The 27,551-nt window shown below is 36.4% G+C and overlaps 1 protein-coding gene across 1 annotated transcript in view; it reads left to right on the forward strand.

Annotated features, from left to right (window-relative positions):
- LY75 (lymphocyte antigen 75) overlaps positions 1-27,551 on the forward strand; it is an 82,732-nt gene that overhangs the window by 42,945 nt on the left and 12,236 nt on the right. Inside the window, exons 14-30 of the mRNA XM_026697170.2 lie at positions 1,704-1,785; positions 2,423-2,494; positions 4,061-4,184; positions 6,346-6,381; positions 7,766-7,941; positions 9,486-9,550; positions 11,285-11,355; positions 12,487-12,623; positions 13,259-13,364; positions 15,798-15,958; positions 18,129-18,255; positions 18,925-19,151; positions 20,870-21,038; positions 23,441-23,608; positions 24,714-24,836; positions 25,797-25,991; positions 26,091-26,311. Of these exons, the coding sequence (XP_026552955.2) occupies positions 1,704-1,785; positions 2,423-2,494; positions 4,061-4,184; positions 6,346-6,381; positions 7,766-7,941; positions 9,486-9,550; positions 11,285-11,355; positions 12,487-12,623; positions 13,259-13,364; positions 15,798-15,958; positions 18,129-18,255; positions 18,925-19,151; positions 20,870-21,038; positions 23,441-23,608; positions 24,714-24,836; positions 25,797-25,991; positions 26,091-26,311 (2,260 nt within the window). The remainder of the gene's footprint in view (positions 1-1,703; positions 1,786-2,422; positions 2,495-4,060; positions 4,185-6,345; positions 6,382-7,765; positions 7,942-9,485; positions 9,551-11,284; positions 11,356-12,486; positions 12,624-13,258; positions 13,365-15,797; positions 15,959-18,128; positions 18,256-18,924; positions 19,152-20,869; positions 21,039-23,440; positions 23,609-24,713; positions 24,837-25,796; positions 25,992-26,090; positions 26,312-27,551) is intronic.

Below are 27,551 nucleotides of genomic sequence, written 5' to 3' on the forward strand. Positions count from 1 at the left end.
TGAGAGACCATTTAAAGGCTCAGGACCCCTTTGCAGGTGTTATGGCTTCATTAGCTGATTATAGAGTGGGACACTTTGAGCCTAGAATATTGAACCTTTTCACAATGTTCTAATTTTCTGAGATTGTGGATTTGGGGTTTTCATGAGCTGTAAGCCATAATCATCTCAATTATGACAAATCATGGCTTGAACTATCTTGCTTTGCATGTAATGAGTCTATCTCATATATTGGTTTCATCTTTTACGTTGCATTACTGAAATAAATGGACTTTTGCACGATATTCTAATTTTTTGAGTTTCACCTGTATCTTCATGTATTTTATGGCAACGGATGTGATAAAGTAGCAATATAGCTTTTAAAATACTTGAACAGTCAAGCAGTCTTAACCAGTCTCTTAGGGGCATCTTGAGGCTGAGGTAAGAGAGGCAAATGGTTTCTGTACAATTCCTCTCAGTGAATGAGAAGATCCTCTGCTTTAATTTCCCCCAACAATTTAATACACTACAATGTGATTTCTGTTATAAACTGGAGAAAATTGTTTCAAGGATCAATTAAAGGAACTCTCCAGAGTTGAATCTTTCCAATATTTATATATCATCTCTTTTATATGCTGATTACCCTGAGGAGTATGTGTGTCCCCATCACCATCACCATCACCATCATGAAATATTTCATGTAGTCGAAGACCAGCTTAAGGAGAGTCTGTATTTGAGATTGTTTCTAGAAGAAATAAACACTGTTAGAGACAGTGATGATCAGGCAGAAACTAATAGACTTTGGGGCATAGAGGGAAGACAGCAAACAACATTGATGGATAAAACTAGAGATATTTCTGGAATGTCCCTGGAAGAGTTGCAGGTTGTTTACCAAGGTCAGACAAGTTAGAGGACATTCGTCTCTATTAAGACCAACTCAAGGGCAGCTGATTAGCCAATTTGCTAAACAAAAGATTTGTGACTGCCAAAGGACCTGCTGAGTTACTGTATTTTTTATTTACTGTATATACTTCGGGTAAGCCAAAAATTGTAGGTGTCAAAATACATGACAAAAACCAGGCTTGGCTTTTCTGCAGATGGGCTTATCCATGAGTATATACATAATACGTTTTTAAAGTACTAATTCCCATATATTCTCCTGGATAAGCCCATCGGTGAATAAATAGACCCACAAAATGTTTAAAAAAATATATGAAAGGTTGTCTATCAGCAGATAGCACATTTTTTATGGTATTTTGCTCAAAAAATCCAGGGTTGGTTTATCTACGGATGGATTTATTTGCAATTATATATAGTACAGAATTTATTTATTGACTGGCATTTATATCCCCCTAAGTGCTTTGCCTTCCACTACATAATGCCACTCAGCTTCTATCTTTGACTTTTTTTTTCCTTGGTGATTTCTGTGTCCAAATTCCAGACCATGGAAGCCAAGCCCCCATTTCTTCTTTCTTTGTTTTTTAACTTACAATCAGTTATGTGTTTATATAAGCTTTATATGTGCAGATTCTCAGGGGAAAATTTATAAAGAAAAGTATATGCGGTGCTTGAACCAGCAGATTGGCAAAATAATTATCCACATGCTTTCAGGTTTCAGTATCTCACAGAGCAATTGTCTTAAATGATGAAAATGATCACCAAATACTCACAAGTAATAAAACAATTAAGTTGAACATTCCTTTGCATATTTACTTTTTTATTTACAGTGATGACAGATGGGTCTGGATTGGGCTAAATAAGAGGAATCCTGATCTTCTGGGTTCATGGCAATGGAGTGACAATAAGCCGGTAAGTTAAGCTGACCATACCTAGAATACTAAATGATCCAATTGTAGCTGGAAGAATATTAGTGAAATTCTGAAGTTGAAAAGCTTTTAAAGAACATTTTGCACAGGAAAGGTAAAACAGGCTTTAAATAATAACTTCAAATAATGTACAGTAGCTTAAATTGGTTATGAAAATGTTCAGTAAACCAAAGCCTATGTCATTAGACTATTCTATATGAAAATTACTTTGTGGAGTATTTGTTTTATTTAGACACAATTACACACATGGAAGTCCTCATTTAGGGACACTTCTGTGGTCATTTCCTAGGGAGGGGGGAAAGGAAGGAAGGAAGGAAGGAAGGAAGGAGAAATACCTATATAGGATTCAGGCTTTCATATAATGAATATATAGTTCTGGATTATGATGTGACTTTTACATACTCTTAATGTGACCTTTAACAAAGGCTTTGTCATGAAAGTTCAGAGGATAATCTGGTTCAATTTACTAAAAACATATATCTTAATGAATATTGAAAGTACTCTTTTTATTTTTCTCAATATTCCTGTCCCTGCAGTATTGGGATGTTGCGGCTATTGTTACTAAAACATACTAATTAAAATTAATAGCATACAGCTTTAAAACCATTGTTCCTCCATAGATCTCTTCTGTTGTTATGCCTCTGGAATTTAGAGAAGATGACTATGATCTTCGAGATTGCGCAGCTGTCAAGGTACATTTTGACGTTTTTGATCACTATAGAGAAGGAAATACTGGAAGAATCTGTGCTATTTTTTGTAAAATAACTCAGTTGACCTCATGCTTGCCAATAAGTCCTGCAATTTAGCCAGTTAGACTGCCCTAGGGGCTTTTTTTAGCTTGTACTCTATTACATTTTCTTTTTACTATGGAATTGCTTCATCACATTTAGCAGGAAATCAGGTCTTAATGTACAGTCCTAAAAAAAATGCGTCTGTGTGAGGGAATACTGTACTGCTTCCACAGCTTGCCTGTTTGAACAGCCTAGGGGAGAGATGTAGGAGGCAAGCTTGCATTGCTGTGGTGATTTTGGCCTTCTTGTTTTCTCTCACACAGTCACCTTGATTTTGAATGGAGGAAATTAATACATCCATTTCAAATGGAGCCAGAAACAGTTCTGGAATTTTTAAACAAAACGAATCCAAGATTGCCTTTGTGGCTTTACTGTCTCATCCCCAGAACACCATAATCTTATTTCTGGCAGGAACATAGACATAACTAAAATCTCCTGAATGCTTGCAGCCTTCTTGCAAATGCCCTGGCATGTGAATCTTATTCATCTTCCTATCTGTCTGATTAGTTAGGTTTGCTGTCCTAACTTCAGAATAAAACAGCCTTTTTCAACTGTGTTATGTTTGTAAATATTGCATTGGAATGCAATAATGTGCATAATATAATTTATCTTGAAAAGTATAGTAGCAGTGATCCTTTCAATATATTGTTTTCATTAGTTGGAAAAAGAAATACTATTTTAAAGTAGGCATGTGTAGTTTTTGACAAATATTTCAAATATATTTGCTTATAAACATAACAAGCATAGCATGGCAATTCCATACTTCAGTTCTGAGTAAGTATTGCATTGGCAGTAGTTTAATTTAGTTAGAAGTAAGTCCCACTGGATTTAATGGGACTATTCTCAGCTAAGGGAAAGAACATTTAGCCCTTATCTTTCTTGATTCTTTTCTACTTCTGCATTTACCATTCATCTGTATCCTGCTTTTACATATTGGAAATCCAGATATATGCCTGGAATATTTCCTTTTTGTTGATTACCAGCTGAAAATAATATCTTTCAAAATGTGATTTTCCTCATCAAGCAATTACCCAGTATTAAACAGAATATTTCTGTAACAACAGTATTTGTTGTGATGCTGGCGCAGTAGTTAGAATGCAGTATTGCAGGTTAACTCTGCCCACTACCAGTTCAAGGTTGGCTCAGCCTTCCATCCTTCCGAGGTCAGTAAATAAAGACCCAGATTATTGGGGGCAATATGCTGACTCTGTAAACTGCTATAAAGCACTGTGAAGCTGCTTATAAGTTTAATTGGTATTGCTATTTTTTTAGCCTGTAGCTAGAAACCCTTATACATTTAAAAGAAAATTCTACTGAACACAGAGATTTATTTCTAATGATTAAATGAGCTAATAGGGAAGGAAATCTTTTTAACAGAATTTAGTTATGGACACTTACTTACTTCAGAGTTACTACAAAAAGAAATGCATATTATCATTGCTTTTTTCTTTTTTTGTAATTATACAGACCCTCGGACGAAGACGTCGGCCGCTGTATCATATGTACCTATTTGAAGATAGAGAAGAGGATTTCTACTTAAAACCTTTCCATTGTGATGTACAACTTGAATGGGTATGCCAGATCCCTAAAGGTAAAAATGTGCTTTTGTTTTGTTTTTTTAGAAAGGCGATCTACTGTATTCAGCATGGCTCATTCCAGATAAAATATGTAGGATAAAAGCATTAAAATATAGGATTATCTTTTCCTTTGTTTTTTTCAATATGCCAGCATTATGATTGGCCAATTTCCTGTAACTCTAAAAAAAAATCTGAGTTCTGAAAACGTTCTCAGTTTTTTCCTCCAAACTTTGAGTTCGTTTCCACCTGACAAAAGTTTGAATCAAATGTTGAAATCCCATCTTTGGCATACATTATTTCAAGAACGTGTGTGTTACATAAAAGTGTTTTCTTTCTTTTTCTGCCCTACTGTTAACCAGTATTAGTATCCCCCAACTAGGATTTGGCAGTGTCCCCCAGACTTCATGATTTTCATGAGTAACCTTATTTTTTAGGCAAGGCTTGGCAGACCTGATTTGGCTGAATAAGAATCTTTAGTGCCAGCAGCAACAAAACCAAACAAGCATTGATGGAAATGTACAGATGCCTCTCATTCTTGTAGTAGTTCCAGATCCGTGGCTTTTTCTTCCTACAAATTAACAGACTCTTAAGGTGTCTTTGAAGCAGGGCAATTATTGAAGATAGGCTTAATTGCCAGTTCTTGATCTGAGAACCACAGGGCCGCTGTATACTGTCTAAATGTAAAACTACTTTTTGACTTTCCATCCAATTTAACTAAAGAGCCAACAATGAGGTTAAAAGGAAAAAAAAGCACTGCCTGATAGCAAAACAAGGCTGCCTCTCAAACTAGGTATTCAAAACATTATGTTTTAGCTTCGTGGGTAACCCAGGGTTTTTCAGTTGGACTTCTGCAGAATCCTAGCTTTCTGCGAGAGGTTATAGTGGGTTCCCTGAGGGATCGTGATTTGTTTTTTTGTGTGTGTTTGTTTTTTAAAAAGGAGAGACTGAACAAAACACCTCCAACCCCCGATTGGCCCCCTGGAGCCTTGCATGAACTCCTGGCTGGGGCAGGAATTACACACACACACAAGTTAGTAGGTGAAAAGCAAGCAAGGAGGGAGGAACAGCAGTTGGTGAATGAGCCTACAAAAGTGAGATTTCCTGTATGGGGTCTCCTTGCCAGCTCGCCAGCCTGTTTTTCTCCAGGTGTGTAGCAGCCTGGGGTGGGAGGAGCTATCTCCAGGCGGATACGGAAGATCTGGGACTGGCCTGGTCCAGGTTGCAACCACGCACAAAGACAGGATGGAGGGAAGGAAGCAGGGGAAAGGGAAAAAAGTCATTCTTTATTTTTAGTTTATGAACGCTGTTAAAAACACATAGTACCAACACACGAAATTAATATAATAATTTTGTAAATTCTGGCCTATAGTTGAGGTTGAACGTGCAGGGGTTCCTCGAGGGTTGAAAAATATTTCAAGGGCTCAAGGCTCAAAAGATTGGGAAATAAAATTGGTATAGCCTAACTCAGGTGCTGAAATACTGGGAGACAGTGTTTTCAAATCAAAAATTCTTTTTATGTTTTGGAACAAGATTTTATTACAGAAATATGGCCATTGATAATTAAAGCGGGGTGATTTCTTTGCTTTCTTTTTATTGTTGGATATAAAATTAATTCCATTGTATGAAGTAATTGTTCTCTGAATAATCATATCTATTTTATTCCATTTGTACTGCTATTTGCAGGACTCTCTTGGAATATGATATCACCTCTTTATACAACTCTTTACAAGAACTCTATGGATTTTTGATCAGTTAAATGTTGGATTTTTGGGGGGAACCACTTGAATCCAAAAGTGTAATATTAATAGCAAAGAAAACTGCCTTAGAACTTGGATACTTTGAATTAGATTCAGTTTTTTAAAGTGACTCAAGAGACTTTATATGTATGGAAAGATAAATTATTGTTGAATTCAAGTTTGGACATTCCTGTTTTATTAGAAGGTCATACATTTCCAATTGTAACTAAAAAAGTGACAAGTAGCCTTTTTCTAACCAAGGATATATTAGTACAGGGCAGTTAAACTCATGGCCCAGATGCATCACGCACTGGTCATTCCCACATCCAGTTTAGCAAGGGGAAAAAGTCGTGATATGTCATGTGACGCCACTGTGATGATGCGAGTTTGACATCCCTGTATTAGTACATCCAGTGATAGGCTTTTTCTTTATCAACAGGTAGTACTCCAAAGAGACCTGAATGGTACAAACCAGGTAAGATTATTTCTTACTTTTCATACACTTTATTGCAGTTCAGGGACCTTTGTTTCCACAGCCTCATAGCAGTTTTAAAAGAGATGGGATTGTTAGCTTAATTCCAGTTCAAGTATTCAAGATCCGTGGTGGCACAGTGGTTAGAATGCAGTACGGCACTCGGAGTCTCACCACATTGACTCAGCTTTCCGTCCTTCCAAGGTGGGTAAAATGAGGACCCAGATTGTTGGTGGCAATATGTTGACTGTAAACTGCCTAGAGGGCTGTAAAGTACTGTGAAGCAGTATATAAGTCTTACTGGTATTGCTATTTCAGATAGCTGGAATGTGCATGGGAGTTTTTACACATTGCATAAATCATGTATTTTGTAAAACACTAAACATACAGTAGCATTCCATATATTCTTTGTGTGTATGCAAGCGTGTGTGTGTGATTGAAACTTGAAATAAGATTTATATAACAAAGTATTACCTTTATCCAGAAGGAACTTGGCGAAGCTTCAGGAATAACTAGGAAGGATCCTTTCAACTCTTATTCTGTAATGTCAAAGTGTCATGATGTCATTGCATAAATGGTGCGCTCATGTCATGATGCCTGATGCACGTACATCATATTATTTGTACGCGGATGGCATGAGATATATGTCACTTGCTCCTATTCCACACAAATACCCATAATCACTAGAATAATATGTTTATATTCATTCAGTTTATATCTGGTTGATTATAAATACTAAATCATAAGTGAAATGCAGAAGTTACAGACAATGATAATTACCTTCCCAACATGACCATTCATGAACCAGTTTTAGGTGTAACCCAGTCTTTCTTGCAGTAGAGTTGATAAAAATATGTAATTAGTAAGAAAATTGGCCTGTTTAATTCTCAGAGCATATTAATAAACTTGTCAACTTTAGCAAATTATTGTGTGATGGAGTAAGTTGTAATGTCTTTGCTTGAAATCAGACTTGGAGGAACTGAAGTCAAATTTAGTCATTTGTCAGGCATCCCCAACCTGTGGTCCGTGGCCCACTATTGGGCCGCAAGCTAATCGCCATTGGCCACATGAGGGGCCTGCTGGAGCGCACGCTTCTGCGTGAGCTTCTTCGTGGGCACTTGTGGCCCCACTCGTGCGAGCCTTGTCGTGGGCGCTTGTGGCACACATGCACTTGCCCCTCCCACAAAATCATCCCCTCCCTCATTCGGGGCTGCCATCCCTGAAAGGTTTGGGGTACTCTGTTCTAAATCAAAAATGCCAAGCATTTTTTTATTTTTATTCACATAGCCTCCATGTTATGTGATGATTCAGATTGCATGAATTTGCTGGTTCGTGTTAGGTTGTACCGAATGTAAGCTTCGTATGTGATTTTCTTTCTTTCTTGTAGATGAAGAAGGAATTCATGGGCCAACACTGAATATTGATGGGTCAGAATTCTGGTTCGTGGCAAATAAGCATCTGAGCTATCAAGAAGCTTCCTTGTATTGTTTGGAGAATGGAAGTGATTTGGCTTATGTGACCACCTTCACTGCTCTGAATGGCATTCTAAACACAATTTTAAAAGTAATGCATTAATTTATATTTTGGGTGGTTTCTATTGAATGAAATGACTGGCAACATCCCTTTTCTTTGTGGATTTTGATGGAGGATATCATGAAGTCATTAGGAAATGTAATGCAAAAGTTACAGGCATTAAACCTATCAGAGACAAATTACTTTATTTTTCCATAAAAATGAGCAGGAAATCATGCTGCTTCTTGTTGTTCAGTAATTTGTTGCTAAAATTCAGCAATGAGATCTGGGTGACCCTGGAGATTGTGTGAAATCTGTGGGTTGCTCGTACTTGCACATTGTGGTATGGTGTTACCATGTGCACCGCTACTTGCTCTCTATCCATGAATAAATGCAACAATAAATAGTTAATCTTGGGTTGATTTATTAAGATATTTGGCTTAGTTCATTTGGAAGAAATCAGAGAATGAAGCCAGTTGCCATAATTGAAGCAAACTATGACTACTTCTTTCTCTTGAGTTTTTTTTTTCTGGATACAGGTAGTCCTTGACTTACAGTAATTCTTTTAGTGACTGTTCAAAGTTAATAACAGCACTGAGAAAAGTGACTTACGATTGTTTTTCACACTACTGTTGCTGCATCCATGTGGTCACATGATCTAAATTGAAATGCTTGGGCCTCATATTTATGACATTCAGTGCCCTTACAAACTTTTTTGGACCTTCTGACAAGGAAAGTCCATTGGGAATCCGTAATCACTTAACTGTGTAACTAACTTAACAATTGCAGTGATTCACTTAATAACTGTGGCAAGAAAGATTGTAAAATGGTGCAAAAATTCACTTAACAACTGCCTCACTTAGCAACAGAAATTTTGTGCTCGATTATGGTCATAAGTCGAAGACTACCTGTAGTTAAGAGAATGCCCTTCAGTCACACTGAGCTAACTGGGAGATCCAAGTTCTAGTGCCACATTAGCCACAAAGAACTGACTTTGGGCTAGTACATTCTTTCAGCCCAACTTATCTCATAGATGGTTATTATGGGTGGCAAAAGAGGTCTTGCACTGCAAAGGACTTAAATATGACCTCATCCAAGTAAGTTTACAGAGCTTGGGAAATCATAGATGGCTTCTTAGTTGGATCAAATTATAGGTGAAGTCAACATGAATCACATTTACCATAAAGCCAGTCTTAATAAGATACTTAAAAAGATTGGATTTAATTTTTCCCTTACTCATGATGTGCCTGCACTAAATCTTGCTGGGGTTTTATTGTCTTCCTTCTAATTTCTTATATTGTAATACATTGTATTACCGCACTAGCAGTATTAAAGATGTTGATTGCAGATACTGTGTTGCAGTAAACTTAGTATTTCTTTATTATTATGGTTGTAGAAATGTTTTTACATTAGAGTACCCTAAAAATAAAAAGGAGTTGAGAAAAACATCTAATAAATCAATAGTTATGAGGGGTTTTTTGACTTTTTCTCAAAGATTGCTACACTTTCATGCAATTGAAAACATTTTTCAGTATTGCATGGAAGAGATAACATTGGATATTGCATTTCATGCTAACACAATCTGCTTTTGACAGTTATCGGACGAGAATCAGAACTGGTGGTTCAAATACAAAATTCCAGCAATTCACTATCGTTTGCCGTAAGTAGAAACATCCATCTGTGTTGTTTTAAAGATTATTTTTTACGAAAACTATTTACAAAGTGCAATGTTGTATCTGCCACTTATGACTGAAGGTCAGATACCAAAATGGTAAATTTCGGGGAGCCGGGGAATTTTAACAGTATGTTTTTTCCTTAAAACATATTTTTACAATGGTTCTTAATGGAAATTTAAGAACAGAATGGATTCATTAAAGTTTTGCTGCTGTGTTCCATAAACAGTTGCATATGAGCTAGCGTGAGGCAATATTTTGCAAGGTTTAGTGCAAATAATTGTATTAGTACCCATGTTTTACACTTTTTTGAAAAACTGGGCATTTGAAGGATTTGCATTTGCATTTTTATTTTTTGGCTACATTAAGAAAAAACCTTCAGCATATGTAGGAGCATATCTCTGCACCAGATCCCAATTTTTATTTTAAAATGCAAATGAAAAAGAAAAGCAGGTTTTGTGTGCATACTTATATGGGGCAGTTCATCATATTAGTCTTAGTATCTATAACTAAATGAGTATAATTATATTTGGTACCTTAAAAATATAAAGTAAAGTCTTCTTGGGGTGGAACTCAACTCAACTTCTGTGACCTCAAGAACAGTTTTCATAGCAATTAGAAAGAAGCTATAGAAATTGTATAAATAAGTAATTGTCTTTTTCCAAGATCTAGCCTACAGTCCTGGTACTCCCTTAGCCTCCCATTCAAATACTAACCAAGCCAAACTCTGTAGGCTTCCAAGCCCCAAAGTAATACCATATCTTGCAAAAACAAACCTTCCAAAATAGATTGAATTAAGAGTGTTTTGCTTCGAGGAATGTTATTTCATGAAAATGGAAAGCGTGGAGTTTTTTTTATCTGGATTAAAATTAGAGCATCAGTTCAGCCATCCTCACCCCTCCCATCAGTTTCGGCCTGGATTGGGCCTTTTTGCTAGAAGTATCCACCTGGGTGGATTTGAAAGAGGAAAGATGGTAGAAACATAGGTAGTCCTCCACTTACGTCCACAATGGGGATCAGACGTTTGGTTACCAAGCAATATTGTTGAGCAAGCCATGATGTGACTGGAGCCTATTTTATGATCATTTTTTACCATGGTATTTATTGACTCCCCATGGTTGTTAAGCATACCGTGTGGTTCTTAAGGGAATCGTTGTTGGGATGATTGCAAATAGTGATCATATGATGGCAAGATGCCGCAACTGGTTGCCAAGCTCCTGAATTGTGACCACGTGTCCGTGGTGCAACAGTTGTAATTTCAAGGATGGGTTGTAAGCCATTATTTTAAGGCTATCTTAACTTTGAACCATCATTAAAGAAACACTTGTAAATAGAAACTATTTGTAGGATCATAATCCAACCCTTCCTGTCTTTCATATTTTGTACATATGGACAAAACGAGCAGTTTTCTGCGTAGGAGGTACCAAGAAAAATTACCTATGCTACTTCTTCCTTTTAATTTTACCATATTAACTTACCATATTACCTTACCGTAAATGCTGCAAGTATGTACTTGCATTTCATATTTTCATTATTTAAATATACTTGTTTTATAAATATATTATTTATCAAATATTATATTTGATGTAAGATGTAATATTTGTATAAAAATGTGAATGATCATGGCCCATCGTTCCATCCCTGACTATACTGTTTGGATGCCACTCTGTGGCTATATGTATCTTGTTTCCTTTTTAACATCCTCTTTGTTTTTTCTTAAGCTTTTTAGCACACTATTTTGAACACCACCCCAGAAAATGTTGGCATATCTCTTATCAATCCTGGTTAAGAGGTAATGACTTTATATTTTTTTAAACAGTTATATTTTAAAAATTATTCTCAGCCTTTCTCTTAAATAAGAAGAGTATATTAGTTTTCCTTTAGGCTTCTTTTTGGAGGATTCATGCTTCCTACTACATGATTTTTAATCTTAAATTCTGCCAACTCAAGGCAACAAAGCCAGAAAATGTACACGATTGCTTTTCACCGTCATGGATCTTTTTGCTTCTGTTCTTATCTTGATTGAAATTGACAGGAGGTAAACCGTTTAAAATTCTCAAAATAACTATTCTGAGACAGTAAGTTTCTTTCCATCTATAGCACAGGTGTTAAACTCACCGCATCCGGCTGCCGTCACATGATGTATCGCAGTGTTTTTTTCCCTTTGTGGAGCTGGAGTGGGTGTGGCCTGCGAGTGATGCATCTGGCCCGTGGGCCGCAAGTTTGACACCCGGTCTATAGGAATTCTGTCAGCTTCCACTGTTCATCCCCTCTCCACAACACCCTGTTTCCATCCTATTGGATCTGCAGATTTGCATTGTTCTGATAATTAATATCCTTCTCCTGACATAGTTCATTTTATTGCTGATCTTGCAGTTTCAAATAAAGCTATTGAACTTACTGGTCCAACATTAATACCAGTTCTTCAAACCTTTCAGTCCAACTCTATTATATAAAGTGCTTTTAACTAAATATCCTCTGGTTGAGCTTGGGACCGTCTATATAGGCTTTGCTTTTGAACCAAGAAGGCATTCTTATCATTCATTCATTAGGTTCTTTGTGCTCTCTGAGCTTGGTTGTTTTCTTGCAGATGTTTCATTATAAAAACTAGGTAATCATGAGTGTTAAACTAATGTTGTTACCTAGTTTGGGTAATGAAACATCAGCAAGAAAACAACCAGGCTCAGAGAGCATTAAGGACCCTAAGCTACCAATATTTTTCTTTACTGATTAATTAATATATTCATTCAAAGTATACTTACACTAATTGCTGAGGGTTCTGTTTGGTAAAGCATAAAACTAAATTTAAAACCAAAGGTATTAAAAACAATCTTCAATTAAAACTATTTTATTACTTACATTAAACTTAGAGGTCTGCATAACGGGGTATCAGCATAACAATTCTCTGTTCTCTATTCTGCAGGCAGTTCATTAGGTTGCAGTACAAAACTGCCTTTCATTTGTGAGAAATACAATGCATCATTATTGGAGACAGGCGAACCAGGCTATAAACCAAGTGAGGAAAGCTGCCCTGAAAATTGGATTTTTTTCCTAAATAAGGTAAAGCATAAATAATTTGGGATTCTGATTATTATATTTCACTCTTCAGAAGCTGACTTGAAATGGTTATCAAACTAGTTTGGTTAATATTTAAAGATCTGCAATAACCTGCAACTAACAAACTTGAAGGATCCAATCTGGGGTTGGTCTCTGTGACCAGTGGTTTAGTCTTCCGAGATTTCAGACATGCTGGAGCCAATCCTCAGGGACCTTCTCTCTGCCAGAATATTGGTCTTCTCTCTACACCAGGGGTGTCCAACCTTGGCAACTTTAAGACTTGTGGACTTCAACTCCCAGAATTCCTCAGCCAGCTGGCTGAGGAATTCTGGGAGTTTAAGTCCACAAGTCTTAAAGTTGCCAAGGTTGGACACCCCTGCTCTACACATTCTGGTAGAGAGAAATTCCCTGAGGAAGGACTCCAGCACAAGTCCTATAAGCTTGGAAGACTAAACCTCTGATCCTGGTGACTGACCCAGATTGGATCCTGCAACATTCTCCTGGAACATGTATGTTACCTTTTTTGTAACAACCTTGACATTGGGCTACTGTATGAACATAGTTTAAACAGGGTATTCGGAACATTTGTGAAATAGCTATGTCAGAGGTTATATTTATTTAAAAAAAAATTTTTACAGTGTTATCGAAAGGTGACCCCTCGGAGCATGACATTTCAAAAAGCAAATGAATACTGTCAATCTGTAGGAGGAATCCTTCCTTCAATCAAAAGCCAGCTTGAACAAGGTAAGAGAATACATGAGCCATGGTGGTGCAGTGGTTAGAATGCAGTATTGTAGGCTAACTCTGTCCACAGCTAGGAGTTCTAGCCTCACCAGTTCAAGGTTGACTCAGCCTTCCAACCTTCCGAAGTCAGTAAAATGAGGACCCAGATTTTGGGGGCAATATGCTAACATTGTAAACCACTCAGAGAGGGCTGTAAAGCACTCTGAAGTGGTATATAACTCTAAATGCTCTTGCTCTTGCTATTCCATACATAGATCTATATTATCACATTATTATTTCATATATACATACATGTTGTAATTCAGTTCCTTCAAATGGAATAATATGAACCTGCTCCTGAGAAAGGCTTTGTGCATTAGATAATAATGAAAGTTCCGTTTGTGGACATGCGCTGTTGGGAAGACAAATGACAAAACCCAGCACCTGCCCTTTTTGCGCATACGTTTTAACATCACGTGTACACACATAAGGAGCAGAACATTCTGGTTGTTCTGCTGAAACTCTTCTTGCATATCTTCTTATGTGCCCTTCCTTTTGGTGTAGTAGAAAAGACCTCTTCCAAATAAAAATTAGGGATGGTGAATATTGCCATTAATTATGTAAGAATGCACTGTTAATTTTACAGATGGCATCTTCTCTATTCTTTCAAAATCTTACAAGGTTTTCATTTTTAAACTTAAAACTGAGAATTATTACAAACTCTGTGGGTGTGGATATAAGCATTGTATTTCCTTGCTGTTATTTATTTATGAATGAATCATGATTAATTCATATTATTATGATTATATTATGAATTATGAATTAATTATAATATTTGTACAGCAGACTCCAAGTGGTTTAGAATAAATAAAACAAGAGCAATATAAATCCCTATAAAACAGAGTATTTCCTCACTTTCGTAGCTAATAAGAACAGCAGTGATTAAAAACCCTCTCCCACCAAACTCACTAGAAGGTCACTAATCTCTGAATGTCCGACCAAAGGAAGCAATATTTTGCTACCCTTTGAGTTGAAGGGAATAAAAAACACAGCATGATAGTGGTATCCTTATGGGAGTGAATAGAAATGACCGTTCTCTGAAGGAGAAGCAATTGCAGATGTCACTGGCAGTGTTTACAAGTAAGTGAATTCAGCCTATGGATCTTGGCTGAGCCTCTTCCATAGATATTGTTTTAATATTCCATTAGTGAACCATGGGATATAATCTATGGGAAGATTGATAAAATCAGGAAATCAACAACAACAAAGGTTCGCCGTGTTATATATGACACAGAGCTATGGAAGAAGGTCCAAAAAAGTCAAGATGGCAGCCCCACCATGCAGTCAAAGCTCTGCCCCCTTTTATTTTCTTGTGATGCATGTTAAAGGAGGCATGGTTTCAATTTCATAGTTGTGATTTCCATCTTGAAAATTATTTTTATTGCTTTTAAAATAATATAAAGAAAAGAAAAGAAAATCCTAAAATAATTATAATAAAAATGCATACTGTACATTCTCAAAAAAACACATACAAAGTGAAAAATACAACAAAAAAATCAAAAGAAAGTGTAATAGATCATTATTACAGCAGCTACAGTGATAGATAGATAGATAGATAGATAGATAGATAGATAGATAGATAGATAGATAGATAGATAGATAGATAGATCGATCGATCTTATCTAATGTAAATATTGTTCAGGTACATACTTATTTCTGATACACTTATATAATGACCATTCTTTTTTTGCTACTGTAATTTGTATAAATGAGTTCCATATTTTATTATACAAAGTCCATTTAAAGTCTGTGTCTATAGGAAATTGCCCCATTGGTGGCAAATGCAATCAGGTTTCCAATCCATTGAGTGAATGAGGCCATACATTTATCTTCCAATATCAGTGATTTGGCCAAAGTAAGGGCACAGAGAATCAATTTACATTGTCCAGTTTTCAGATTCCATGTACGTAGGAAGTATATAATTAAAGAGAAAAATTACATATTCTGAAAAATTTAACTTTTGTCAGCCAGTCAAATTAATATAGTCCAATACTTCCTCCCCAGATTTAGTTAGTATAGGACATTGAAAAAATAGGTGTTTTAAAGAAGCATTACTCTTATTACAACTCCAATAAAATGCTGTCTTACACAGATCTTTTCTGTGTAACTGAACTGATATATGACTGGGTACCCCCAGTTTCACCAATTGGCAACATTTCCAATTTGGACCAATTAATAGAGCATCCTGCTGTTTTACTGAATGCATCAATTGCATTAATCCTGGAATAGTAGTGGGGGGGTTAGAAATAGACAAAATAATGTAATTTATAAATAAAACCAATTTATATTCTATTGAGTTATTGTTGCCGTCTTGACTTTATGGACTGCCCTTATCTGCCAGTGAATTCCTTTACCTGTTTAATCCTAATATGCAAATATTTATCTTCCCAACAGACTTTATAACATCCTTACTCCCTGGTCTGCCCCCAAAGATTTGGATTGGTTTACGTTCCCAAATACATATGCATGTAAACAAGTGGACTGATGACAGTGATTTAGATTATGTCAATTTCCATCCTTTGCTTCAAGGAAGGCTAAAAAAAATTCAGTTTCATGTAAGTTATTGATACTGTTTTTACACTGTAGGTTCTCCCTGTCATTTATTTAAAGCAGAAAAAAGTTTTGCTTTTACTAATTTAAGGTAGAGGAGAGATGGGAAGTTGAAAATAGAAAAGTTTATCCCATCCATTTTGAATATATTGTTTGTAGTTGGATGCCTTCTTCAGAAGTTTAGGTATAAGATTGGATCATTTATATTATGTTAAGTATTGCTTGTGATGTAATTGTGACAGCAGCATAGGAAATATGATTTTAATCACAAGCTTAATTATAAGTCACAGTAGGTAACATCACCTAGTCCAAAGGTTCCCAACCCCCAGGCCGCAGCCCACTACTGGGCCATGGCCCATTTGGAACTGGGCCACGCAAGCAGTGAGCAAGTGCGTGCACATGCAAAACTTGTGCATGCGGTAAGCACAAGGGCGTACACACAAAGCTGTATTTGCGCAAGTGGTGGATGCGCAGGCATCCACCACTTGCACTGAACCACCCCTCTCCCCAGCTGGTTTGCCAAGCTGGAAAACTTAGGGACCGCTGACCTGGTCAACTGGGGCTGATCTTGGAAAAGCTAACCAGGGTCAGCCCTGCTGAGTGGAATGGGAGAATATTAGACTAAGCTAAGAAAATGAAAAAATAATAAAAAGCAGGTGATTGCACAACCTCCCATATTTTTACCGAGAGAATAATGTGGATCTTTCCTATGCTCATTGGTTATTATGTGGACCTATAATCATCAGTTTTTGCTTTAATCTCATTATAATGACAGGGAAGAAAGTGTAACTTAAAAAACCAAAAGTAACAGTCATTTCTTTTCTGTGAGTTCATATTTTTGACTTAGATGGAATCCAAACAAAATCTTTTGGTCACTTATTTTTTTATTTTTATTTTGTGACAAGATAGCTTCACAAATCATGGTGTGAAATGGATGCTTTCTGTAAATTATAATTAAGACTGAAGGTTTGGATTCCGACCCCAGAGCTGTTCAAGAAGCAAACAAAAATTTAATCTGAAGTCAGAATTAAGCTCAACCTGAAATCAGAATTAAGCTCAAAATATTTTGAGAGGTAACACTGTAGGAGAATACCAAATAGGTCGCTTGTGCTCTCATTTTATTTCAGAGCCACAAAAGTGGATGGAGCAATAGTCCACACTAGTGCTATGTTCTGTCTACCCTACAACAAAATTGTAAAAGGGAAGAATTGGAGCCAATTATTATTATTTTTAATAAAAGAATCTTTAATGAATGAAATTCATAGGCAAAGGGCTTGCCAGCCAAAGAATCTCAAGGATGATTAAAGGGGAGTCTTCAGATAGTTCCACTGGCTGGGTTGGAAAAGTCCAGCAGTGGGAGAGTGATCTTGAAATCAGGTGTTCTACCAAGTTAGTGTCCAATGTGAACACCTGGGTGCTATCATGTCCCCTGTTTTAGACAAAACTTCATGCAGGACCCTGGTTATCAGACAGATGATCTATTGTTGGGCAACATTGATAGCCAAAAGGGAAACTTATTGCTTATTCCCTTGGCTTGTAAGAACATACCATGGATGCCTTAGCTTCTCCTTGAGAAGGAGTCAGGTGGAGGAAGCAGGGATTGTATGTTTTTGCTTGATAAAGAAAAATTGCTGTTTCCTGCTTGGGATGCAGTTATACAATCAGTGTTTCATATTCCTTCAGGTCTGCAGTTGGTAAATGGTGCCAATTCTCACTCCATCAAAGCTTTCCCTTCCTGATTGTTGCCCATGATAGGCAGGCAGGTCATTACCTTACTTCATTAATTAGTTAAAATTGCCAGTAATGGTGGGATCGAAGATGGAACATTTCTAGAACATGGAATGTGTTATTTTGAACTTAGAATACTCAAAATTGCTGTTCATTTTGATTTCAGCATATTTTCCCCACCACTACTAGGGAGAACATTATACTGCAATAACTTTACAACCAAGACCCTAATCTCATTCCAGTAGCTATGTAAGAATAAAGGAGATACTATGAGTATGTTGACAAGTCTGTTTTACACACATGAGAGCTAGATGTATAATTTAGCAATACCTCCAAACATTACTGTTTAATATCATTGTATCAAGGGTTTCAATCATATTTGTTTATGAGACATGCCAGCACTGATAATATAATGTCATATTTCTCTCCACCCCGCCACCCCCCCAGGTATTTAATGAGGAAGAGAGTAACCAGTGTGGTGTTTTGCTCAATAATCCCAAAGCTTATCTAGGAACTTGGAATTTTACTTCTTGTCTTGATACTTTGCCTTTGGCCATATGTCAGAAGGATCCAGGTACGTGAAGTAGAGAAATAAAGGTTTGAAATACCAGCTTTTCACTAAGTGGCATTTTCGGTGGTCAGATAGTACAGTCAGCACATAAAATATTTAATATTAGAAGATCCACTTGTAAATCTCCTGACCTTGTTGGATCCACATTAGGGAGCTGGATGGTAAAGATCTAAAAATTTTTTTTTTAAATAGCTCACTTTCTGTGGTAACATTTAATTACTTTAAAAGTAATTCCCAAATTAAATGTTTTCTTGGCTAAGAGCTATTATGTAATACTGTACTACTGGCTTTCCATACAATGTTTTACTTTTGAAAGCTTCCTGGTACAATCTTGAATGTCACCTTCTTGAACGAGGGAGAAATATTCTTCCTCTTACGCCCAAAAGGAAAGCTTTTTAGGATATTAGACCATGGCCACAGAACCGGTTAGTGGTCCCTGGGATTTAAAATTATGAGTTTAGTGGTCCCTGATGTCCAAAAGGTTGGTGACCCCTGACCTGGATGACTGAAAATCCCCTATTTTTTATTAAGTTGCCCAAAATACAATGTGCTCCAAAATGTATTTGAAAGTTCGATCAATTCCCTGAAGGGAAAACACTGTTCTTGAAAATGAAATTCTTTATTGTGTATTACTTCATTCCTTCTCTTCAAGTGCTGCTTCTTCTTCTGTAGATTCTGTAAAAAAACAGACAATACAAGTTCCTGAACGTACCATGAAATATCTAAATGTGACCTATACCATAATTCCGAAGACGTTGACGTGGTTTGATGCCCAGGAAGAATGCCTGAAGAGCAATATGAGGCTGGTTAGCATTACAGAACAATATCAACAGGCATTTCTTGCTTCTCAGGTGGCTCTCCATAATCACTCGCTCTGGATTGGGCTCACTAGCAATGATGTAAGGCTTTGCTTTCCCTTTCAAACGTACTCTTGAAATAAAAAAATATTGGACATATGATAAAATGATAAAATACACTTTAAATAATACCTCCAAAATGTGAGCACTACGGCTATTTAGAGCGCTGAACCGTGTTGCAGATACATGTCTCATGAATACCTTTTTAGAATGTCTCAACAATGGCGATAAATTCTTTTTGCTCCTTTAAATAGTTCTACAGTGCATTTTTTTTTAAAAAAAAAAACTTTCAAATCTAGCATCATGGGAATGTCCACATTGTTCAAGAACAATTTTACCCAAAATGGTACCTGTCAGATAAATACTTCATACCTCAAGTCTCCATAAAGTCTTACTATCTTCAGCTTTCCAACCAGCAAATTGGCCATGCTTCCTGGATGGAGATATCTAAATAGGTGAAATCCCGCACTGCTATAACTCATCAGGTAGAGGAGTGTACCTTTCTATGTGAAGCTGCTGGATGAGATTATCTGCTGATTTGGGGTTCAATATCATTAATATGCTTATGATACCCAATTATTTCCCTCAACCCCAGATCAGCCAAGTAAGACTGTTACGATCCTATCTCAATGCTTGGAAGGCTGTTGAGGCCTAGATAGAGAGAAGAAAACACCAACTCAATCTTACTATGCTGAATGGCTCGGATATTAGAGCATCTTTTCCATTGATACTCTTGAAATGAAGTATCCTGATGTTGGCTTCAGGATGCCAAAACAGTATTGGCCCACTCCAGGTTCCTTTGATTAGATAGTGCCATCTATGGAGACCCAGGAAGTACACCTTTTCTGTCATAGATACCTACCCTCTGGAATATGTGGGGCTCCACCCTGTTGACATTCTGTAAGCTCTTGGAGACCTGGTAGTTCTTCCAGGCTTGAGTTAAGATGGATGGAACCCTTGTCAGATGTGCTTTCCACTCTATGCATTAAGTGACAGGATTCCAATCTTGTTTTTGTCTTGTATTGCATTTTAGTGCATATTTCAGCCATTGCCTAAACTAAAATAAATAACAGTAATTACAAATCGATGTATTTAATAAGGATGTGCAAATCAGCTAAAATCTGGTTTTGTTCCAAGGTTTGATAGTGCTAAGATTTAAATCCAATATGAGACTTAAGATTCAAAAGCAACACTATTTGATCTGAATTGTTTTGAGATTCTGTTCAGAATCTGCCCAGAGACTAAAATGGAGACACACCAGAGTACTGCATGTGCTTCCTTTTTGGGCAGAATGCATATCAAATAAAATGACTTAGACGTTTATATTAAACGTGGCAAAGTTTATGCTGCATCACTTTGAGGGTTTTAATTTAATATTTGATATATTTCCCCCTCTTTTAAGGGCAGAGATCATAGGGAATATGGAAAAAAACTAGCTTTCATATTATCCAGTTAAAAGTCTATGTAAGAAGATGTGTTGAACAATGCAGGAAGTATCATATTCCAGCTTAAATATAAAAACTTCCAAAAACAATTAATCTCTTACTAAATTTACAGAATCCACTGGCCCCTGAGTTCTTGTTTTTCTAAGCTGCCAATTTGGCAAAGTTGACTTCCATATTTTTGTTATATTTTTCCTGGTGTCCATTCCGAAAACCACTTGCTTGAATTTTAAGTTCATGATTTCTTGTCATAGCTTCCAGAACAGGTTAATAATTCGTTTTATGCAGCTTATCTTTCTGCTTTCTGATGTTTTCTAGGATGGAATACATTATCACTGGTCAGATGAAAAACACATTAGTTTCAGTCGTTGGTCTGAAGAAGGCAAAGATTTGCTTGGTGACTGTGTGTATTTGGACACAGATGGATTTTGGAAAACATCTGAATGTTATACAGAAAAACCAGGAGCAGTTTGTTACTTACCCGGAAGTAGGGCTTCTTTTATTACTATATGTCATGAGTCTACAGTTTTGCATTGAAAATATTTTAAGCCCGTAAAGTAAAAATGAAAATATACGTATAGGTACAAAAAAATATACAATAGAAAATAAACTACTTTGTATTATATATGTATAGGTAGTCCTTGACTTACAACCACAATTGAGCCCAAAATTTCTGTTTCTAAGCAAAACATTTTGTTAAGTGAGTTTTACTCCATTTTATGACCTTTCTTGCCTCACTTGTTAAGTGAGCCACTGCAGGTGTTAAGTTGGTAACACGGTTGTTAAGTGAATGTGGCTTCCCCATTGACTTTGCTTGTCAGAAGGTTGCAAAAGGGAATCAATCGTATGAACCTGGGAGATTGCAACCGTCATGGATATGAATCATTTGCCAAGCTTCCGAAAACTAGTCACTTTTTTCACTGCATTTGTAGCTTTGAATGGTCACTAAGTGAATGGTTGTAAATTGAGAACTACCTGTACTTAAAATTACACAGCTACCCACCAGTGCTTTCATAATTCTTACTGGCTGCCAGTCACTCACTTTTTTGGCTTTTGAATGTAGAATAAGTTTTAAGGGGTCTACCTTCTCTAAAATAAAGCTGTACTCCACTTCTCTGCCAATTTTTTTTATCATCATTTTCCTCATAAATCAGAAGTTGTAATATCTTGAATGCTGTGTATGTATGAATTAATGTTAGATATGGTTGCAATGGTGAATCATTTTTCAGTATTTTGACACAGTGTATTCTCTGCTCAGGCCTCCTTGTTCCCCAGGATAAAGGTGTTGAGACTAACTCAGCTTGCTATCAGGTTTAGGCTCTATATTGTAAATATATTCACGCTCAGAGGAAGAATTTACTTTTGGGGGAGAAGGGGAGCCAGTACAACGGATTAGAATTTATCTGCTGTGTTCCAGCCAAGGCCAATCTGATTCTAACCTTCTCAGAAGGCCCCAAAGACCTTGAAAAGGAGTCTTAAGGACTCCTGTGAAGGAGGAAACAGACATGGTGGTGAATGGGAAAGGCGGAGGCAGCTGTTCCAGAGAAAACAATTCTTATCTCCCACACAGCTCCAAAACAAAGGCTCTGAAGATAAGTTATTCTTATTGGAGACCTTGGTCACACACATTTGTGAGCCACTTCATATAATGGCCAATGAATCAGACTATATCCACTCATATATATCCACACATATCAGTTAACTATTTTATAGATGCCTAAAAAGAACAGAGCTCATCCTCTAATATATACAAAAAGTCCAACCTGCTCAACTGTTAGATTCCAGTACATTTACATCAAAACACTAACCTTTCCCCTTCTTAGCGAATATTTGGGCTTAATGCTTTTTATAAAAGGGATCAGTCTTGCAAAATCTGACAAAGTTGTAACATTTTACCCCCTCACCATTGCTATTAGAAAGTGTTTGGTCTGATTTAGGCTTAGAAAAAGTTATGTGTTGATAGATATGCTAGTTTATGAAGGCAGGTTGTTTCTTATCATTCTTGCCTTTGTAAAATTGCTTGTTTTGATTTCTGGGTTAACTTTTGGTCTGTGAGCATACAGCAGAAAACAAGTAAATAACAAATCTAGCTAGCCTGAGAAATACTAAAACAGTGGCTTTTGGTGGGCTAGGCTTATGTCATAAAAGTCAAGATGGCAGTTGAGGCAGACCAATCAGAGCTCACCCTTTTATACATGCACATACAAAGGGGCTGGGCTTTTATCACAATAGTGTCACCAACTTCTTGATTGTGGATTTCCTTGGATTTCCTTCCATCGGAAGTCGGTACCTAAGGAATGCAAAGTTATAGATATAAAAAAGAATGAGAATACATTTAGAAAAGATTATTTATTTTATCAGTTTAGCTTTTTAAACCCCACTTTATTACTTACTAAGTAACTCACAGTGGCAAATATACATGACATTTCCTTCCTTCTATTTTACCCACAACAACCATCTTGTGAGGTGGGTTGGCCTGAGATTAGGTAGAATGTGGGAGGGAAGGAGGCAGGGAGGGAGAGAGAGATAGAAAGAACACGTTTGTGTATCTAAAGAAAAGGAAACACAAGTGATTCTCATCTCTTTCAAACCATCATATTTAGTAAATGCCCTTGGCCCAAATGCCATTCTGTCTATTGGAGAAGGATAAATAATATTGATTACCTTTATTTTTTTATAAGATGAATTTTAACATTCTGATCCTTCTTATTTTGCATTTTCATTCCTGGTAACCAGATTTATTGTTTGTTTGTTTTCTTTGTCCACAAAATGATATCATTAATGACCAGCATCCAGTAATTCTAAGTTGATGAAAGTTGTATTGTAGTATTAAACACTGAATGTATTTTAGATATTAAGCACTGCCTTTAAAAAGGGTTTATTTTTCAGATGATACTGAAACCCAAGAAGCATATCCTGGATCAATTAAATGCCCACACCAGGTTAAGAATATGCCATGGATAGCATATCAAAACAGTTGTTACACATTTTTAATACCACAAAATAGATGGAGAGGATTGAAAGCAGTTGAAGCTAAACATACATGCATGAAAATGAGTAAGCTGTTCCTCTTTAAAATTCTGATTTTTTGTGTGTTCAAAGACTTTTATGAAGAACATTTTTGGACTTGAGGCATCTTAATTTTACTGTATTTGTAACTTGTTACATGCAAAACTGTCGATTTTCAACTGGGCAATACATGGAAAAGGGTCCTCATATTTTCTTTTAATGTTACTGTTTAGAGAATGTATGTTTGTATAATATTAGAATATCCTGTGACCCACTGGATCGTCCTTTGACATAATAAAAGTAATTGTTAATCAGCTTATATATTTTGTTAACATTAACCTTTCTTGCTGGTTATGACTAAAAGAAATGACTTCTTAAACACCCACTTTTCTTCTCACTTAAGAAAGAGGCTTCTTGAAGAGTTTCCAAGTTCAATATTTAATGAAATATAATATTTGTATAAAAAAATGAAGCCAAAACTGCTGAACTGTAAGAATAATCATTTAGTTCAACATCCTGTTTCCAAGACTGGCAGGACAATTCCTGCAGCCAAATTATGCACACTTCAACAGCACCTCTGCTGTTGATTCACTTCTGTCAAATGGAGGCCATATCTACCTGTAATGAATAAAGCTGACGGCTTTTTATCTGTGAATTTCCCCTGAACTGCACTGCATTTTAAATTTCTATGAACTATTGCTCCATCTTCTGGCGTGGAATTCCACGTATTAATTACCTGCAGAATTTTCTCCCATTCTTTTCCTACTGAATGTTATTAAATTGTGGAGGTTGGGAACAGAACATATTCTTTCTCATGTTTTGGAAATATAATCCTCTTTAATCATTGCTTCAAGCTCTATTATTTTTCTTAGGAAAGTTCCTAATCAAACGTTCCTTGTAAAACACTTCAGGTCTCTCCATCTTTTCCAGCTGTACATATCTATGTTACACATATTGAGAGTCCTAATTATTGTTTCTTAACTTTGTCTAACATGGAATTTGCTATTCCCATGATACAATAAAATGACTTTAAGATCTCTTTTCATGTGGGCAGTGCTTCTCAGATCTGATCCTTTGCTTAAATCTTCAAAAAGATAGCGTTATAAAGTTCTCTAAGTTCATTTCATGATTTATTTTTTAATTGTTTCAACAGATTCAAATGCATCTCTTTTGAGTATCAGGGATGAAGATGAAAATGATTTTATTCTTGAACAGTTTCAGTCTTTCAGTGGCTTTGTTCAGTGGATGTGGTTGGGTTTGACTCATGACACTGACGGTATGTTGGAAATTATTTATTGGCTCTTGCTTTCTGAATTTAGAGACTACAATAATTTTATATTATTTGCAGAACCTTGATGTGTAAAAAGTTCAATGTTTCCTTTATTATATGGTAATCAGAAAATGTTAATTTTATTTTAGTTAAAATTGTCAACTGGGAGTGAATGGAACAATTCTCCAAAGTCAGTTTATTTTAAAATGTTTTACCCTTATTTAAGACTATGTTTATGATTGCATACTCTAATAGTGGCCTAAAAGTGGGCTAGATGGATAAATAGTAATTAAGTTGCATTTCTAAAAATAATTAACATTTCTATGAGTGTTAGAAGTGCAATTTAAAAATAATTCAAATGTAATGATCCTTTATTTCCAAATCCTTTGGCAACTATACACTTACTATGAGTAGTCCTCAACTTACAACAGTTCATTTAGTGACAGTTCAAAGTTACAACAGCAGTGAAAAAACTGACTTATGACTATTGCAGCATCCCCTTGATCACAGGATAAAAATTTAGATGCTTGGCAAATGATTCATATTTATAACAGTTGCAGTGCCTGGGGGGGTGTCATGTGATTGGATTTTGTGACTTTCTGACAAGAAAGCCGGATTTGCTTAACAACAATGTTACTAACTTAACCACTGTAATGATTCACTGTGACAATAAAGGTTATAAAATGAAGCAAAACTCATTTAATGAATGTTTCACTTAGCAAAATAAATTTTGAGCTCAATTGTGATCATAAATTGAGGGCTACCTGTAAATTAAATGGTCAGGACTCCTGATTTTTATTGGCCTTTGCCCTTTCAAGTTGTGTTAATGTTGCCAAGGTGTGTGTGTGTGTGTGTGTGTGTGTGTGTGTGGGGGGGGAGGTTCAGTCCTTTCAAATTTTCAAATGCCATTGATGTCTCTTGGTATTCCTTATTTCCCCTCCAAAATCCTATATTTTTCCTCTGCAGGTAACCTGAAGTGGTATGATGACACATACGTGTCCTACAACAACTGGAGAAATGGGCGGCCTAACATCAAGAGTAACTTCTTTCTTGCCGGCGTTAACGTGGATGGCTTCTGGGACATTTACGATCATTCGCATAATAACTGGTTATATTGGCAATTTGGTTTTCACAGCCTCCTGGTCTGCAAGCTAGACCTGGGTAAGAAAGATCTCTTGGACTGAATTTCAGATTCCACTGATTTTTTCCCTTATGCAGCAGATACAGCAAAGCAACGTGTAATTCATTCCTTGTCTTTAGAGCCCAAAATCAGCCAACCTCCGCTTCCTACAAAGCTGCCCTACAAAAACAATGTTTACTGGATTCTTCGGCAACAGCTCAATTGGTATGAGGCATGGAAAGAATGCAAACAGAAAGGAAGTGATTTAGCCAGCATTCACAGTATTTCCGAACAACTCTTTTTGGAAGATATTGTAAAGCGTGATGGATTTCCATTGTGGATTGGTTTATCTAATCATAATGTAAGTTGAATCAGAGATTTCTAGCTTATTTTTCACATGTGACAGAATCTTAGATCTGTTTACCAATGCCTAAGTATTCGTGTTCTCCATTTTTGTACTTCCATCTTTTATGCTTCGTTCTTTTATATTTGGTTTCTTATCATAGAATCAAACCACCAAATAATTTTGATCTTCTGACTTCAGGCTTCAAACTGTATCCAATTTTACCCAATCCTTTTCATGTTACTACTCAAACATGTTTCATAAACTGTAGTTTTTCTCACAACTAATGTTCTATGCTCATGCAGTTCAAGTTTCAGTCTGTGTTCCAGAGCGTAGAGTATTTCCATACACTAATTAAAGTTACTAAATCTGCCTCCTTCCTTAAGTTCAATGGGGAGCTTTCAAAAGTTTGCCACCCTCTATGGTGAACCATATCTGATGGGGGTGGGGGGCAGTCATAGCTGGCAAAGGATGAGTTAACTTTGCCAACACCAGTCTTGACAATACCCATATACAAACATCCAAACCCAGAGACACACCCATGTGAGGGGGAGTGCTTTACTCAGGAAGATGGAAATGAGCAGAAGACAACTCGTTACTGCTTTTCAAAAAATTAAAAATCATGTCATGGGCTTTGTATATTTGGTCAGGAGAGAATAATGTATAGCTGCTTAGTTCTATATCTGAAGTCTCAATCTGACTGCCAGATGGAGACTGTGCTGAGAAACTTTTCCATACAGGGTTGCCTCGTTAATAAGTTCTCCAGAGGAGGCCTTTACTCACTAATCCACATTTGGAAAGTAGTGTATTTTCTATGGCTTGCACTATTTGAAAATATTTTTTCTTAATTATTTTACAATATTGTATGCTCCTCACTTCACAGATCTCTTGACAAGTCACAATAGTAATCCATCCTTCGAAGGATTTCATAGCATTAAAAACATTTAAAGTGTCATTAAACTTAAAATCTCAAAATCAGAATAATCAGCAAATTATTAGACAATAGGGAATAGCAATAGCACTTAGACTTATATAGCACTTCACAGTGCTTTCCAGCCCTCTCTTAAATGGTTTACAGGGTCAGCTTATTGCCCCCAACAATCTGGGTCCTCATTTTACTGACCTTGGAAGGATGAGTCAACCTGGAACCGGTAAAGATAGACAGCTACCTTCCATTAATATTACATGGGCTCATTATGGACTTTTTCTGCCCATAAAAACATGGCATTCTGCTTGAGCACTCTTAGAATTTACTGAC

The sequence above is a fragment of the Pseudonaja textilis genome, chromosome 1 (assembly GCF_049901715.1).
Source record: "Pseudonaja textilis isolate UNSWEBS1 chromosome 1, rPseTex1.2, whole genome shotgun sequence".
NCBI classification, from domain to species: domain Eukaryota; kingdom Metazoa; phylum Chordata; class Lepidosauria; order Squamata; family Elapidae; genus Pseudonaja; species Pseudonaja textilis.